Source organism: Epinephelus lanceolatus, chromosome 18 (assembly GCF_041903045.1).
Source record: "Epinephelus lanceolatus isolate andai-2023 chromosome 18, ASM4190304v1, whole genome shotgun sequence".
NCBI lineage: Eukaryota > Metazoa > Chordata > Actinopteri > Perciformes > Serranidae > Epinephelus > Epinephelus lanceolatus.
The window spans coordinates 8,343,713-8,360,817 of NC_135751.1; the positions used below are offsets into that span (position 1 = coordinate 8,343,713).

At 42.2% G+C, this 17,105-nt stretch overlaps 1 protein-coding gene across 3 annotated transcripts in view; it reads right to left on the bottom strand.

The window, feature by feature from the left end:
- Positions 1-6,148: 6,148 nt before the first annotated feature.
- LOC117268252 (uncharacterized) overlaps positions 6,149-17,105 on the bottom strand; it is a 44,474-nt gene continuing 33,517 nt past the window's right edge. For 2 of the 3 annotated variants that reach the window (XM_078161757.1, XM_078161755.1), the window contains 2 exons: positions 13,326-13,649; positions 6,149-9,203 (listed from right to left, as the gene is read on the bottom strand). In XM_078161757.1, coding sequence (XP_078017883.1) covers positions 8,524-9,203; positions 13,326-13,649 — 1,004 coding nt within the window. In that variant the 3' untranslated portion in view covers positions 6,149-8,523. The remainder of the gene's footprint in view (positions 9,204-13,325; positions 13,650-17,105) is intronic. The other variant, XM_078161756.1, reaches the window with a different exon arrangement.

A 17,105-nucleotide genomic window follows, 5' to 3' on the forward strand; every position in this document is an offset into this window, starting at 1 on the left:
AACTAAGTGCTTCTTCTAGGTGCCAGCTGGTGCAGGAGCGGATCTGATGAAGCAACATGTGAAACGCGTTGTTCGCCCCTTCTGTTTTTAACTTAATAAACCTTCTGTCAATCCTATGCTCTAGTGTGCATATATATAGCCTATATATATATATGGCGAAAAAGACGAACGATAGCAAAGACGAACTATAGAGAAAACACGGCAAAAACTGCTCCAGAACTACTACAAAACTGTCAGAAACAACAATAATACAATTATTTACGACACCAAGATGAAGATGTTATTTACAAAAAAAAACACCGCTAAAACATCGCTACGACACTCACAGGCTGTACTCGCTTTGATCCGCTGACCCTCTCCTACTTGGCTGACTTCCGCCCTCTCCCCCACAGGCACTCCTGCCACTACCGTAATGTACCGTATATCACTGGAAAGCTCCGCTTCTCAGCAGACAAACGTCACTATTTTTTACTGCTAAATTGAGAAAATCTACCACATTGTCGTGTTTATAATACTTAACATTCATTATCAATAATTATGATATGATATTGGGGGGAGGGGTTGTGGTGGCTGGTTTGGATTATTGGGTTGGTTACAACCCACCCATCCCCCCCATAAATTACACCTATGTGAGCTTGCGGCTCCGCTACACTGTGCGACGCTCCAGAAATGCATCCAGTAGGCGGGGGTACACGTCGTCGGTCGCTCCAGATCCACGCCGCTGCTGACGCTGATTATTTACATACTTAAAACATACTTATTATGTTATATTCTTTTATTTCTGACATTACATCCCCCTAAATCCCACACACGGGACCTTTAACTTCAAAACAGCTCACAGGTTTTATGGGAAATGTCAATTTAGTTGGATTCAAATGATGAATAAAGATTAAATATTGCTTACATGCTCTGGTTGCATTAATGTAAGGAGAGGTTTCTACCTGCCTGCCAGGTACTATTCTGCTCTACAGGAACAGCAGCTCATCTGCTAGCTTGTTTTACTCACCAAAAACCAATCTAGGTGTGAGTTTCACCATCCTGGTCACTGAAGGTGGTGACACAGGGAAGCTTCCAGGCTCAGGTGGGTTCATATAGGCGCAGAGAAGCAGTGATGCAGTGTGGTTTGCTACTCAATTACAAATCCACAGCCTACATATAACTGTGAGTTTGCTTTATGATAATAATAATAATAATAACAATAATAATACATTTTATTTATAGAGCGCTTTTCAAAAACTCAAAGACACTTTACAGGCAGACAAAAAAAGCGCAGGAAAATACAATCAAGTGTGCTAAACAACAGACGAAAAGAGAAAAAAAAATACAGACAAGAGTACAAAGTTATAGACAAGAGTGCTGAAATTACAAAGTTAGGTGCAGTATAAATGAAATATCAAATAACAGTAAGAGTGCAAGGGAAGAGCAAGAATAAAATAGGTAGGATCAAATTTAAAATTTGCTTAATTTACATCGAAGAAAGTTAAGAGGCTTTCATTTCACAGCCCAACCAGTGTGTTTTACACACTGACATTTTGTTGAAACGACGGCTGCATTTGGCCTTCTCTCTTACAGCTGTAAACAGGCTGAAACTAATACTGGTTCCTCTTTAAATAACACAAACCTCAGCTCTTCAGAGACTGGGCCAAGACGAGTGTCACTTCCTCAAAATCTCTTACATACACCGCTGTGGTCTGTAAATGTTAACTTACCCATGTGACAGAAACTCTGTGAAAACGATGAGGTTTCACAGTGCCCTGCTGGCTCCAGCAATTAAGGAAACAAGTCCGCACAAAACCAAAAATGAAAGTAAAGTATTTTGTCACTATTTTTGTTTGTCTCACCCAACCCTAGGTCATATGTGCACTGCAGGTGTAGCAAGTAAAAAGAAACATTCTGCAGCACATCAGCTCTGCCAACAGTCCACATCAATTACATCTGTAATGTAGCCAAAATATAAGATTAGTTGACCAGCAAGCTCACAATGATGTTATGTAGCATAGTTCTAATTTGTATCGATGCATAACAACATTATTATATTATTGTATGTTTAAATAGAGTTTAAATCTCATTTGTTTAAATCTCATTTGTTAGAATAACGCTGGGAAAGACAGACAAGAAAGATACTGTTGTGTCAGTGTGATTTAGGGCTGTGAGTCCCAAAGTTTCCATACTGACGCCCTACTCCATTTAAAATTTGAATGATCAGATCATAATGCGTCTTGATGGTTGTTCACACTTGAGTTTAGCACTGTCCACCCAAGATGCATGTTAATAGCAGGTATAAACAGGCTCAGTGGCAGAGCTGAGGGCAGACAACTAAACTAGAAACTGTTGAGTAGTGAAGCACTTCACATAGCTGTTCCTTCCTGGCAGATGTCCTCCTGTGGTGGATTATTTACTCGACAGAAACTTCAGAGTTTCTCAGCTCAATAGTTTCAAAACATAGAGTGCAAAAGAGCGGAACCTGCAGCACAAAAGCAACACATCTATGGAGTATTCTGACTTTTATAATTGTTTTTGCAAAAAAAAAAAAAAGCAAATGCATAAGCGTTGTCTCCACATATACTGTACAATGCCTATAGAAAATATTAAACCCCCTTGGTAGTTTTCATGTTTTATTGTTTTACAGTGTTGAATAAAAGTAGAATTTGTGACTCTGATCAACCAAAGAGGCTTAAGAGTCAAAGTGAAAACAGATTTCTTTCTAACCTGTGTAGTCAAGGTGTTTCACTGATTGTAAAAGAATAAATAAAAAATAGATATACTGTACTTGTGTCTAGAAAGTCCAAACTCTAGTGTGTCAGAATTGTGATCAAACGTACAACTTGAAGACAAAAGAACACCCCGAGCAACTCTTTGAAGAAGGTGATAGAAAAGTACCAAGATCTATGACAAGCTTCTGTGCATACAGCTAATGTTCCCTCATACTGAAAAAATAAAATAGGTCAAATTCCACTGCTTTCCAAAATGTCATCATTATGGTTCTAACGGTTGCAGTTTCACTCCAAAACTACATGATAAGGTTTAGGCAACAAATCTATGCTGTTAGGTTGAGAAGAAAAAACCTTGGTTTGGCATCAAATATGTACTCTTGCCACAAATGTAACCTAAAGTATGATATGACACATCACATACATCACTAATTTAGTATGCTACACATATAAGCTTGCTAGGCTACGTTTTTATTAAAAGAAGCCAACACTGACTTTGGGACCTGAATACCTGTCTCCTTAGTTAAAGTCCTGTGTTTGTTTGACCCATCTTGTCACAGTGTGCACTTCCAACATGCTATACATGCCATTCTCTCAGTAAATTTCCACTCAACACACCTACCTCCCAGCCTATCACCTGTCCACACATCTCCTGCTCCTGCCAGTCCACGACACCCACATCATCAAGCCAACTCCACCCACCTTTGCCTCATTACTCCCTGCCACTATTGATACTCTGGCTTCACAGATTCTTGTTGCCAGATTGTTCTTTATTATTCCAATGCAAGACTTTCCAGCATGTGTTCCCAGACTGCTTCCTTGTTGTTGACCTTGCCTTGCTCTGACTTTCCTGCTTTGCCTGCTCCCTGGTAAACCACTCAGCCTTCTGTCCTCAACCATGAGCTCTGCTTCCACATTCCTGATTTCTGTATGTCTGTTCCACATGGCCGTGTGGAGGGACTGCCAGTCAGCTTTCCGTTGGGAGTTCACCTGTTCTGCTGCCTTCCAGTGCTGTGGATTACCTTGCCATGTGGCTGCACACTCAGCCTTTGTGTGTGAGCCGCAGAATCCACTCATCACCGCTGGTTCCTCAACTCCACGCCGGTTCTGACCTCTCTACAGCCGGCTCCTCACAGGAGTGTTGGCTTTCTTCGTGTGTTCACCTGAATCAGACCCTCTGCTCATGTGACATCGCCTCCTGTCTCCTCCCTCATGGTACCGTTGCGCACTTTTGAATTGTTTGCTGTTTGTGTGTATTCAGTGGATGCCGGTGAGTCACCAGCATTGTGCTCCAGAGTACCACATTAAAAGTACTGTACTAAACCTGTGTCTTGGAAGGCCCTGAACCAAGAAACTCACTTTAACTGTGGTGTACCTACCTGCTCATTGTGTGATTGACAAGCAGTATATTAAAATTTAATATAAACTGCCTGTCCTCTGTGCTGCTATTGGGTCCAAACCACACCCATTACACATCTAACTCTATAGTGGCTTCTTTGATAGGCTATTTGTACATTATGTGGACTTTGTTGCTTTTTATGCTATGTCACATCAAGTCTCTGCTTGTGTAATAATGATAATGGCCACTAGAGGGTACCGCCTTACAATGAATGTAAGTGTGGGTCATAGAAAGCAGCTTGCACAGTCAACCTATGTGGGTTTTTTTTCCGGTAAAGCGACTGCATACAACAGCTGCTTCACTAACTGGTGCGTTACCAGTTCAATCAGGAGACTTATTCTAGAGTGAACAGTTATTTTTTACGAAATGCACAATATGATTGGTAAAAAGTTCTTTGCTGATTAGACCCCATCGTGACGTGAATATTAAGGGGGGAAGAGATGCCATGGATAGTTTAAGAATTTTCCCACAGATGGAGTCGTGACACTGGTGGTGGAGGTGAAGACAGGGATTGTTGAAGGATGAGGATGATGGGATGAGGAGCAGGCCTGGGCAGTGATGAGCTGAAGACTGGGGGTGGATGGGGTGGAGGCGGGTCTCATCTGTTCGTCCTACAAAGACAACTGACAGCAACAGAGAGGAGAACAGCTTTAAAGCCTGACAGCAAAATATGATTTGCTTAGGGAGACCGTGGCAAAATCTGGTTGGATTAATTTAGTATGAGGCCCACAGTCACCTGATGGAGTAGAAGCCGGAGTGGAGCAGAGAGAAATGTGCATTAAATGAAAGTGTAAAGAGAGTCTTCCTAACTTCCATTTACAGCTTGATGGGAGAGTGGCAAATAAACATGCCATCTGAGCTGCAGTTTGCCTGAAGGCATGTGGGAGACACTGAAGTCAGATGAAAGAAGCGAACACACCAGACTTTTGACAATTGGACAAAATGCCATGATTATACTGCACATCATCATCACACTATAGGCATGGTGGTGGCAGCATCACTTCGAGTTAATCATATGCTGGAAAAGCAGACACTGAATAAAGACTGTATTTGATTATGTCACACACTGACAAAAATGTTAAAGGGGAAAATTTGAGCTGGTCAATGTTCACGTGTTGAAATATCTCTTACCACAGTATAAGGATCACAGCTGTGTAAAAAAGTAGATAGCAACTGTGTAACCTCTCACTTGGCTGTCAGAATGAGCTTAGTTAACCAGATACCTGCAGAGCATTACTGACACAGCATAGGTGTCATTAATGCTCAGACAGGTGAATCTGGATCTTTGGCAGAGCCTTTTGCTGTGCTCCAGCTGTGTTTTAAAGTATGTCTGATGCCTGTCAGCCTGAGCCCTCTTGTGGCACATAAGCTGATAAATGACACTAGATCATTTAAATGCCTGCAGTTTATTCCTGTGTCTTATACACAGTAGTGTATGAATATTTTTTGTTTATTGCATTGTCTGTACTGTAATTTTTTCCTGTTGGTTATTCTGTAAAAACATCTTTTGCATGTCTGTCTGTCCAGGTACTGTAGTTTTTACACCTGAATCTTGGGTTTAAGGACAGATTGTAAAGCCCCTTTAGGCAAATTTCGAATTTGTCATATTGTGCTATATAGAAAAACCTGATTGACAAGACTAGTAGAAACAGTTTGAATGATGGTGAAGTACAACATTTTTCATCTTTTATCTCCTGAATTGATAAATTCTTTACTGTAATCCTGTGAAAATAATTTGGTTAAAAACAATACTGATAAATATCATAATCACTGGTTGCCTTTGTGGATCAGCTTCAAATATATGAAGTGTTTCATGATGACTGCATCACAACCTTCACAGGAGAGTTCATATTGACAGGCGCACTGTGAGTTCTGTTCATCAAAGCACTGAAGAGGAAGTTGTGGGTTGCAGCGATTCACACCTGATCCTCACTGCTTTTGACACAGACTAACTTTTTAAAAGCCACAGGGCCACTTCAGTCTGTGGCTACAGCTCAATACTGGACCAATTAAAAAAAAGGTTGTTCACATCAGTCTCTGACCAGTTTACACAGGGAAATAGGGTCCAGTTTAAAAAACAAAAACAAAGTTATCCTAAACAGTGTCACAAAGGTGTTGATTCAACTATGGTCATTTCTAGGGTTTGTGCTTTTATTTCATTGGATTACATTATGTGTTCATGTCAATTTGGAAACACACATTTGAACTCAAGATGGATACATTAAGACATCACCAGACTGGAAGTAAAGAAGGATAGTAATCTTTTAGTCATCAGGAGGTCGATTGCAAAAATAAATAATTGGCTGCCGATTGCTCCGCTCTAAAATACTGGGTTATTATTACACCATTAAGTCCTGTCTGGTTCTGTCTGGCACCCATCTTAAAATTTCCAGCGGTCATATCTGAGTCTGTGTGCATGTGCAAAAAGATAAGCAAGAACTTTTATTTTAATAAAATATATGTATATATGGCACAGTGTGTGTGAAAAGACAGATAAATATTTGCCCCCCAATTTAAATTTTGAACTGAGGGAAAGCTACGGTCTGAAAATATAAGAAAACTACTGTGTCACTTGCCTGTATTATTTTTATTACAAGGTATTTTGAGTGAATGTGCTTTGCATGGTTGTTGTTATTCCTGTAAAACTCAGCTTCGTCAGTAGAGGGCACTCTAAGCTTTACACTTGACTTGGTATCAGTGGAACAGACAGAGTGGTCAGTAGCCTACTTGATGAGTTGCAGTGTGTACGCTACCAAGAGAGTTCTAAATCTGAACTGTGTATCTACATTTCCTACAGGTAAGCTGACTATAATGAACACCCAGGTAAAAGATAACTGTATGTTTTAGCAGAACCTTAGTTTTTAACTGTGAGACTGAGAGACATTGACTTTGACCATGGTTAAGAGAGTGTGTGCATGTTGTCGCTTGTGTGTGTGTAACCAAAGATGGCGGGTGTCGCTGGAAATAGCTTCGGTAGCTAAGTGCGACTAAACTGTGTGAAGTAGGACAACCAGAGTGAATGTGTTATCCTCATTTTTTTGCATACTTTGTACATACTTTATACACATTGCAGTGGTCCTCGATAAAATATTGAACAGTTCGGTCCGCCCTGCACGGATCAATACGCCCTTATGGACTGCGGGTTTTCGGTTTTGCAGTTAATTTTGCATTGATGCTTTACAGGCCACTGTGTGTGTGCCTATCCACAGGCCGAGTCTATGGATGTATAAAGAGAACGGCCGAGTCAGCCTGCTGCACAAACTCACACTGTTGTGAAAAAACAAACATAGAGAGCCATGGCAAGCACAAGCGGAGGAGTTGAGAGACAGAAGTTTGAAGATGCATCGGCTTCATACAAATCTTCGGTGTGGGATTTCACTGACTGCAAATGGTGCTTGAAACATGTCTAGTGTTTCCCCTGCCATTATATTAGGGGTGCTGCTGCCACCCTACCATTATATTAGGGGGACGCCCTGCCCTGTACCTTGTCCTTTTATCAAACAAACTAAAGAGCGATTTTGTGTATCCATATAAGTAATCCCAAACTTCAGTTCTTAAGTCAAAACAGCAAGTAAAGTGGACCCAGTGAACTGACACCACCAGCACTGGAAAATGGAACATGCTCAGTGCCACTCCGCCCCAACAGTTCCTCTGATGGTGATATATCGTACATATGATTCTTAGATTCTAGGAGAGAATGATGTTGATCATGATATAAGGTGGCTTGTGGGTGTAACCGCTGGGTTAGGCTAATATTAGCTATGTTAGCTGCAACATCATAATGTGAATTTAATGTCATAAGCCTCACACACCATTGTTGTGGACTGACTACTTGATGGAAACAGTTATAGAGCACATATTTGGTATTTATTGTGGATTGTCAGCTGCTGCGACCTGACATTAAACATAACATTAGTCAAGTTCAGGCTGCTCTTCATTTTCAAGTTAGCTGCTGTTGTCCAACTCCATGGAAACAGGTCGTACCACTATGTTTGGTCTAGTTGGCTTAAAAAGCATAACTGTCTGTGGTTCTTTGTGTCTCATCAAAACTCTCTAACTCCATTTTATCAACACTTAACTAGTCCGAAGTACAGTGTTGTACCCAGCGCTCCTAGTAAACTACCATTCTGGTGATGTCACAAACTAGCTTGTTGAAAGATGGCTGCACCCTACTGGTGAAAAATGAAATTCCATCTACTTTTTTAGCAAATCTAGATGCGTATCAAGTTTGATTACAGTGCTATATCTTGCCCAAGGAAAAAAATCCAATGAACCGCAGACATAATTTTCAGTGTTTCATCTCCACTTTAAGATTTCAACATTCCATTTATTTGGTGAAATTGATTGCACCGGGTCAAAAAATTAGTCCTTTGTCCATGGCAACCACTGTGACACTGTTGACCACTGGACACCTCAAAAGTTTTGATAAATATCCTCAACTTCTCCATAGATGTCCACAGCTGGTTCAGCAAAGGGCTGGTTTACATTTGCATAGATGTTTTCATCATTGCCGGTTTCTTCTTCATGTTCTTCATCCTCTTCTTCTTCTCCTTCCTCTTCTCCCCTGCTCTCCTTGACACTGAAACAGTCCTCCTTGGCTTTTATGAAATTTGCATAATTGTGATCATCATCACTCTCTGGCTCCTCAGAATCATAACTCTCTTCCTCCACCCCTGCTCCCTCTTTGAGTTTCTTCTTGGTGTCCATTGGATCAACATTCTGACATTCACCCTCTTCATCCTCATCCTCATCCTCATCACTCCCATAAACGTTCCTGACTGTGAGAGCCACTGAAACACAATCATTAGAACAAAAATGTGTCATGAGCATCAGAATAAATTCTTTGCAAGCATTCAAACACAAATGTTGTGATGAAAGTGTATCAAGAAAAAAAGGAAAACAATCAGAAACAATTAGTCTTTTCATGTAATGCACTGTGTGTCCTGGTGAACACAGACTTTGAGTTTGGACGAGAGTTCCAGGACATTTGGTTTGTTGTCTTCTCTTGTAGACCAGACAGACCACTATCAAGACCAGCAGGAGCAACAGCAGACCCCCAGCAGCTACTGAGGAGACCAGTGGCAACAAAGGCACTGGGAAAGAAAAAAAAAGTTTATCCTGAATACTGTGTCCATTTTTATCATAGGATTAACAATCTGTTCTATATACACACTAGATTAAACATCTCAAAATAACAAGCCTTATGATAACAAATGAAGGGATTCTGTCCATAGAACTACTGTGACTGACATGAACATTGAAACTGTATTGAATGGTGGTACAATGTCAATATGATTATCAAAATGCCATTTTCACTGCCTCTTTTTGCTGAAAACAGCATGTTAGCAGTCTACCTCATCGCAAGTGACGGTGAAATGTCCAGGCTGATGTCACCTTTGTCAAAATACCTACTGGAGATCTCGTCCCCCCTGATTCCTGTTCAATTTAAAGATGAGAGAGCTCACTTAAACTCAGGAGTGATGCACTGGATATTTTAGTTTGCCTTCCACTCGTCATTGACAAATATCCCACTCTGGAAAGTGTTCCACCATGTGTTCATTCATCTGATCTGAAACTGTCGTTAACTGTTCCATCTTCAGCTCCCCAACCATGGTCAGAGAGCACTGGGGGAGATTTGTCCACCCCAGGGCTGAGGTATCTTTCACTTTACCAGCAGCTGGAAAGCAACACACAAGAGCTCCACAGGGGCAGCCTTTATAAGCTGACAACAGGCCTTTTGAGTTGGGAAAAGGGGGGGCGGCATCCCACATATCTACAAACTGACCAGAATGTGTCAACCCTTGGTCCCTGCCAACCCTCTCCATCCCTCCTGAGCAGGGCTGGATTGGCCATAGGGCATACCGGGCAATGCCTGGTGGGCATATTTTGTGCCGGCACAATCTTAATTTATTTAATGTAATGATATACAGCCTTTTAAGCACGGAAAACTGCCCATTGGTTATTTTTCTACAGTGACATTGGGCCCCATTGAAATCTCTCAGCCCTTCCTCACAGCCTGCCCCCTCCCCACTCATTTTCTGAGTTCTCCTGAGTTCGAGTAGCCGGCTGTGTGCCTTGTGCATAGTGGTGGAGTGCATAGCCTACTAACGTACACTGATGGATAAACCACAAAAGCCCAAGGGAGGTGCTGAGAAGCTACGGGAGAAAAGGTGCAAGAATCTGCAGGCAGATGCAGCCAAATGCGCGAAAATATCTGACATGTTTGCTGGAAGATCTTGTGCAGCAGGGCCGTCTGCACCCAGTGCAGTACACCCCGTTGCACCAAACATAAATGTGGACCTGCAAGAGAGTAGTTCAGGAGAAGAGGTGGCTGCTGGTGGAGATGATTCAGAGGAGGAGGAGGAGGGACAGAAAGATATGGCCCAGGGACAGATTGAGGAGAACAGAGTAGCCACTGCCGGCCCGGTAAGGAGTAATATCAGCAGAATGAACAAGAGACTCTTTCATGTTGGGAGGGAGATTGTTTGTGTACGTCCATGTATGGGTGTCCACCTGTCCCGCTTTTCATGCATTTGAGCATTTGCCTGCATCCTCACGTAGGGTACTACTGAGATTTATTTTAATTTTGGTAACAGCGTAATGTGTGCTTATGGCATTTCACCGATCATATTGGGCCGCCATGGCCAAAAATGCCAGGGCCATTTTTTTTGTCCCAGTCCAGCCCTGCTACTGAGGTGGAGTCTGGACCAAGGTGCTGTCGGTTTTGCTACTCTCAGCTTTACTGGGAATCCCATTGTCTGTTAATTAGCGGCTGTGCCGCAGATGTAGCCATACACTAAGTACAGTAGTAGTCTATGTATAATTCAGCTATTGTTCATTAAACTAGGGCTGTAGTCAACCAAAGAAAATCTTGGTCTATTAAAGTCATACATATCAAATATCACATTTTCAACTAATGGATTAGTCGTGGGGGAAAAAAAAAAAATCTGCACGTTATTTTTACTTCTGCGGTGGTGTGTCTGTGTCACTCTGCAGTTACACCTCCAAAACGCCGGTGGTGGAGGACTGTGTTAAGTGCTGTAAAGTTTAGTTGATTCAAAACACACACTGAACATGGTTTAATAGAGACAGTTTCAAACACAAGTACACAAATTGGCTTCACTATAAATCGCAGAACCGACAGACAAACACTTGTCTTTATCTGGACACATTTCCCCCACCAATACAACATGCTAACGTTATTAGGACAAGTCTATGGCATTTTACATACAGGGACAACAGCAACATTTAACAAAGGTAACGGCACTCAATTTGGCTTCATTACAACTCACAAGATTCACTGACAAAACAACTGTCTTATACTAAACACGTCTTCCAAGCAAATACAACATGCTAACATTATCAGCACAAGCCTATGGCATTTTACATTGTATAAATTAGCTTAGCGACGAGTGGAGAGTTCCTCTGTTCATATGAAGCCAGGATAAATCCTGAAGTATAAATCCCTAAAGGATATATCACACACAAGATTTAAAATGCTATTTTAGTGGAGGCTTTACTGTCTTAACAATTTATTGTTTCTTATCTGTGAAATACAAGTAAATACAAGCTTCGTTTCCACTGAGGGAGGTGGCTTCAGCGTACAGAAACTGACAGGAGGTCTGCGTCACCGCGACGCTGAGCGTAGGGTGGGCAAGTTCAACTTTCTGTCAACAACGGGGGTGTTTTGAAAACACCCCCATTTTCACAGGTAACTTAGGCCCCGTTTATAGGTCAACGATTTCAACTGAAAACGGTAAACTTTTGTTGTGTTTTGGCCGATCATTTACACGACAGCGGCGTTTTGGGTGCCTGAAAACGCAACGTTTTGAAAACGGGTTCCAGAGTGCAAGCTGCAGCTTCTCCGTTGTCATGTAAACTTGCAATATGGAGTTCCTCTGAAAACAGAGACTTTTCGCACATGCGCAGTCACTAGGCATGCCGACCGTCACAACAACAATGCAGAGCTCTGTTTGTGCTGCTCACCCTGTTGATTTTAAGTATAGTGTAGATCTGTTACTGTAGCAACTCCACCTCGACCCTGTGAACATTCCTACGTTATAATACAGCCTAACTGAAAACACAAAAGGCAGAGGCGGTCCTGATAAATCACTTTTCTATAATACATCAATGATATTTCAATGGAATAAATTACTTATTGACTTATTCATACTTCAAAAACAGCATCAGTAAGTGATTAACATAGGGGGGATCAAAATAAAATAAAAAAATAAAATAAAAATCAACCAGCCACCCTCCTCCCCTGACAAGTAAAGAACAGTCCCTTCATAAGTAAAGAACAGTCCCTAAAGTGCGGTGAGGTTTGTGGGCCGTTACATGCCACAAAGAGAAAAATGTGAACGGCTCGTTTCTCCTCTGACACGTCACATACCTGTGTGCCGCCACGGCTCGTTTGTCCAGGTACTACTGGGCAGTCATGACACCAAGAAGAGTAAATTACTGGACCTGGAGTCAGACTACTCTGTTGCCGGTAAGCCGTTATCTTGCGCCGCAGAGCACTGTGAGCCTCCGCCGTATTCCTGTCTGTGTCTTTTCTGCTGCTGGTTGAAACGTGATAATAGGGCGCCCACTCCACTAACTTGACGTGGAAATGAGCGATAGTCTAGAAAACTGGCGAGTTTTTTAGGGGTTTTTTGTTTTTTTTGGAGGGCGCTCGTACGCCCTCACATAGATTGCGCCCACATTGCCCATAGCAAAAACCATCCCTGACAAAAGGGTATATGAAGCACATTATACATATATTATAATACGGTAGATTTACGGGAAAATACAAATACGGGAGGACGGCGGGAAAGGGGTAAAATACAGTAGTTTCCCGGCCAAAACGGGAGACTTGACAGCTATGCTACAGCGTATCCAGTAGATTTTTGCGGCTCTGTGTGAACAGGGATCGTTTCAATAATGTCATCATATAAACACAGAAGTTTTTTAAAACGCAAAGGACAGACTTTTCCGTTTTTAGAGAAACTGTTGTCATCTAAACAGGGCCTTAGCCTGTCCCCCCACTGCAGGAAATAATGGATTAATCCTGGAAAGCTTGCACTTTTCTCCTGTTGAAAGTAACACAGCAATTATTTGACCAATGAGAATTTGGTCAGACGAAAGCATATCGACCAAATAATCGACTAGTCGACCAGGAGATTACAGCACTACATTAAACACAACGTTTAGTTTAAATTCTACATTCTACGTACTTTTAATGATGACACTAATGGGTGCTTTCTGTGTAGAACTGAATTTCCTTGAGGACAGTGTGACTTCATACACACAGCTGTAGTTTCCCTGGTGTTCATACTCAGCTACAGGAAAGGTAAAGGAGGCTGAGTGGTTGACTGCTGGCTTGGTGTCGGTGATGTTGGAGTCAGAGAAGATGAGAGACAATACACCTCCAGGATAAAAGGAGGAAGTGGTGCAGGTGAAGATGAAGCTGTAACCCCTGGTGACCTCTGCTCCTTTAGGACTCCAGACCAGCCCTCTGTTAGGAGATGTCAGGGAGATGTTGGGCTGCTGCAGTGGCACTGAGGACAAAAGAGACAACAGTGTCAAGACAATATTAAATTTGTGCTCTTATGAATCAATAAAGATTGCATAAAAAAATTCTATCTAGAAAAAAAGTTAAAGTAAATGTTAATTAATGTAAGATGTTTGTTTTGTTTCTTATTACATATTACTTATGGTGTATATTACAGTGTAAATGCACCCTGTAGAATATTCTTGTAAAAAACAAATGGTATGTTAAAGGGATAGTTCGACATTTTGGCAAATTCGCCTATTGCCGTAATCCCTATAGTCATATGAGTAGGTACATTACCTTTAATTGTCAGTGCCTGATGTTCTGAGATCCGTGGGACAGAGCTTCCCGCTGAAATGGAGGTGAACGGTACAGCCCCCTCTCTCCCTCAAAACTAATCAAATACACCATCAAATGACTCGAAAAACGCTCTAGTGGAAAACACATGGCTTGCGCATTCCCCACGCTATGAAATAATAATGTATAATTAAGTAACATTACGACACATGAAGCAAATACTCAGAACTACTTTCTTGATTAAACCACTGGGCGGAGTGACACAGTGCGCACCTGAGACAGTGCCATTGTTGTTGCTTGCAGCCTTGCATTGTGGTATCGTCAGCTGGACGCGCCAGAAAGTTTGAGAAAAGTTTAGAGTGTTGTTGTAAATCATGGTTTACACTTGTATTGTAAAAGGTTGCAGTAACAAGCCAAAGACATGGAGCAAAGTGAAGTTTCACGTTGTACCAACCAAAAATACGGACAGGATGAAACAATAGCTATTTGTGTTGGACATCGACCCCAACACGCCTGTGGAAATGGTCCGGAAAATGTTTGTTTGCTCCAACCATTTTTTACCGGAGGACTACACTGAAAGGATGGAGCGCAGAAGCTCAGGAATGGGTCAAACGCTTTTCTTGAAAGATACTGTCATACCATCTGTCAGCATCACAAAACGAGCAGACGTGGTAAGTGATCGTTGTGTATTTTGCTCAGCAATCTCTCTGCTGTAACGTTACCTCCATGTTGAGTAACATTAGCCTACAACCCGAGCATGGTAAATAAGGCTAAAATGCATATGTTGTTGTGGTTATGTTATGGATAAGTGCTTGCCCAGAGCATATAGTGAAGTGACTGGCATTACTTCTCATTGTTGGGAATAAACAGACTGCTAGGGAACATTTTATGTTGTTGTTCGCTCAGGAGTTGTGGTGATTTATGAGTGTGGAGTTAGCATGTTCTCCCCGTGTTCCAGTAGCCATGTTTCCATCAGCCTGTTTAGATGCGCATCTAGAAGTATCACATCGGAAAATTATGATGGAAACTCCAAAATTCGATTTAAAATCACCTGATTCGCACAAACTGAAAATACGCTTGCTTTAGTCAGGTTTTGGTTGATTCGAAAAATGTTGATTCGCAAAACGGGGGATGGAAACAGTTATGTTCGAATTAAGTCTGACGTAGCGCACCTCTCTCCATGGTGATATCCACACTCCGGGTCGGGAAGGCGGTAATGCATTTACAAGCTGGTTGCCAACTGCCAGAAAATGTAGAAGAAGAAGAATGTGAGACTTGTTTTGTTTCCGGTTAAGCAGAAAACTCACGCGAGTTTGTAGTTTTCACCAAAGTCCGTACATTTAATGAAAACACACAGGATTCGTATTTCTTTTAATGCACATTTCCCAATGATTCAAATCACTTTTGGATGGAAACATAGCTAGTGATTATCTTGAGGCGTACTCTCGTCCCATCCCACCATCAACATATGTATGTAACATACAGTCACTGGCCACTTTATTAGGTACACCTGTGTAATCTAATGCAATCCAGTAGAACGGCTATACCATGATTTTTTTCCCCGAAGCTTATACATTTTCGGTTATTGTTGACATTGTCTAGAAAGTGATGATTCTACTTTGTTTATTATTGAGGTCATAGTGAATGGTGGTGGTGTACTGCATACTGCATACTGTTGTGAAAAATAGGGAGATTTTTTTTCATCAGTGTATCAGCCCAAGGAACAAGGTTCTTTCGCAGGGTGTGCGTATAATTGTCGTCATTTCTTGTGTTGTATTTTAAACCTGAGAAGGAAACTTGTTCTGAAAAAGTTGTTTCTTTGATATTCAAAAAATGATTCTGTTTACCATTGAGGACAATGAAAAAATTAGCAGTTTTAATTGCTGAAATGAGTACCAGAAGGCTAAATAATAAGGCGGTTACACTGCAGTGCATTTAGTATGCAGTATTTATTGCACATCAAATTAAAAAGTGCGTGCCACTGACTGTGCCACCCTCGGAGGAGTGTCGCCAGGGCCACACCGCCCGCGGAAGCGCTGCGAATAGCCTCGAAGCGCCGAGAAGCGAAGCCAGTTTCCTTTCGGCGCACGTGTTAACCAATTGTGTCATCCACACCGGCTGTGCCGTGCCACGCAGCTCCGTGGCCGGCTCGCGCCCTGCAGCGATCATTTCGGCATCTGGTCTATTTTCTGTGCGAGCCGCGAGCGAATGTGTCAAGCCGGGTGACGGAGACAACAGCTGGGAGCAGAACCGCTTGTCGACCAGCATGGAGAAATGCGCGTCTGATGTGAACGGAAGTGGTCCGGCTCGCGCGAGAATTTCGGTGCGCTGGTTCGCAGCACTTCCACGGGGGTGTGGCCCTGGTGTCAGGTGTCTCTCTTTCTCTATCCATCTCTGTCTGGGCGCTGAACTGAGTGGAAGACAGAAACCAGCGAGTGACGACGACGACGACGACGACTTCTTCTTCTTCTTCTTCTTCTTCTTCTTCTTCTTCTTCTTTTCCGGCTTGCCTCATACACGCAGGCAGGCCAGGGTTGCCAGATACTGCGACAAATATCCCCCACAATATTACTTGTTTCCTTCACTGTAAAATCGGGAGATTAGCGGGAGAAATTACTGACCTGGAGCATCGCGGGAGATAGGGTTAAAAATCAGGAGTCACCCGCGTGAATCGGGAGAGTTGGCAAGTATGGTACTGGTTTGGCCTCCTAATTTTGTCTAATTGAGGGGGACAAAATATTAGGAACACTTTTCAATATATTGCACTCCAGTACACCAGCACCACCCACTATGACCTCAATAATAAAGTAGAATAATCACCTTTCTGACAGTGTCAACAAAAACTGAAAATGTAAAAGCTTTGTAAACGTAGAATGTGTGGCAGAGCTGTTGTATTGGATTGTATTAGATTGCACAGGTGTACCTAATAAAGTGGCCAGTAAGCCCCACATTACACCACCAATCCATGCCGGCTCTGGGTCTCCCCTCAGCCCCTGGTTGCTCGGCAGCCACAGCCTTTCTTATCTCTCTTCTTCCAAAACCTGTAACTCTTCCTCTTTATATTCTGGGTTCTTATCAACAAACTTGTTTTGATTCTGCACTAAACATACGCCGTTTTAAATCACCCCGCCCAGCAAGTACTGTATGTGCATTTGGCTTCAAAATC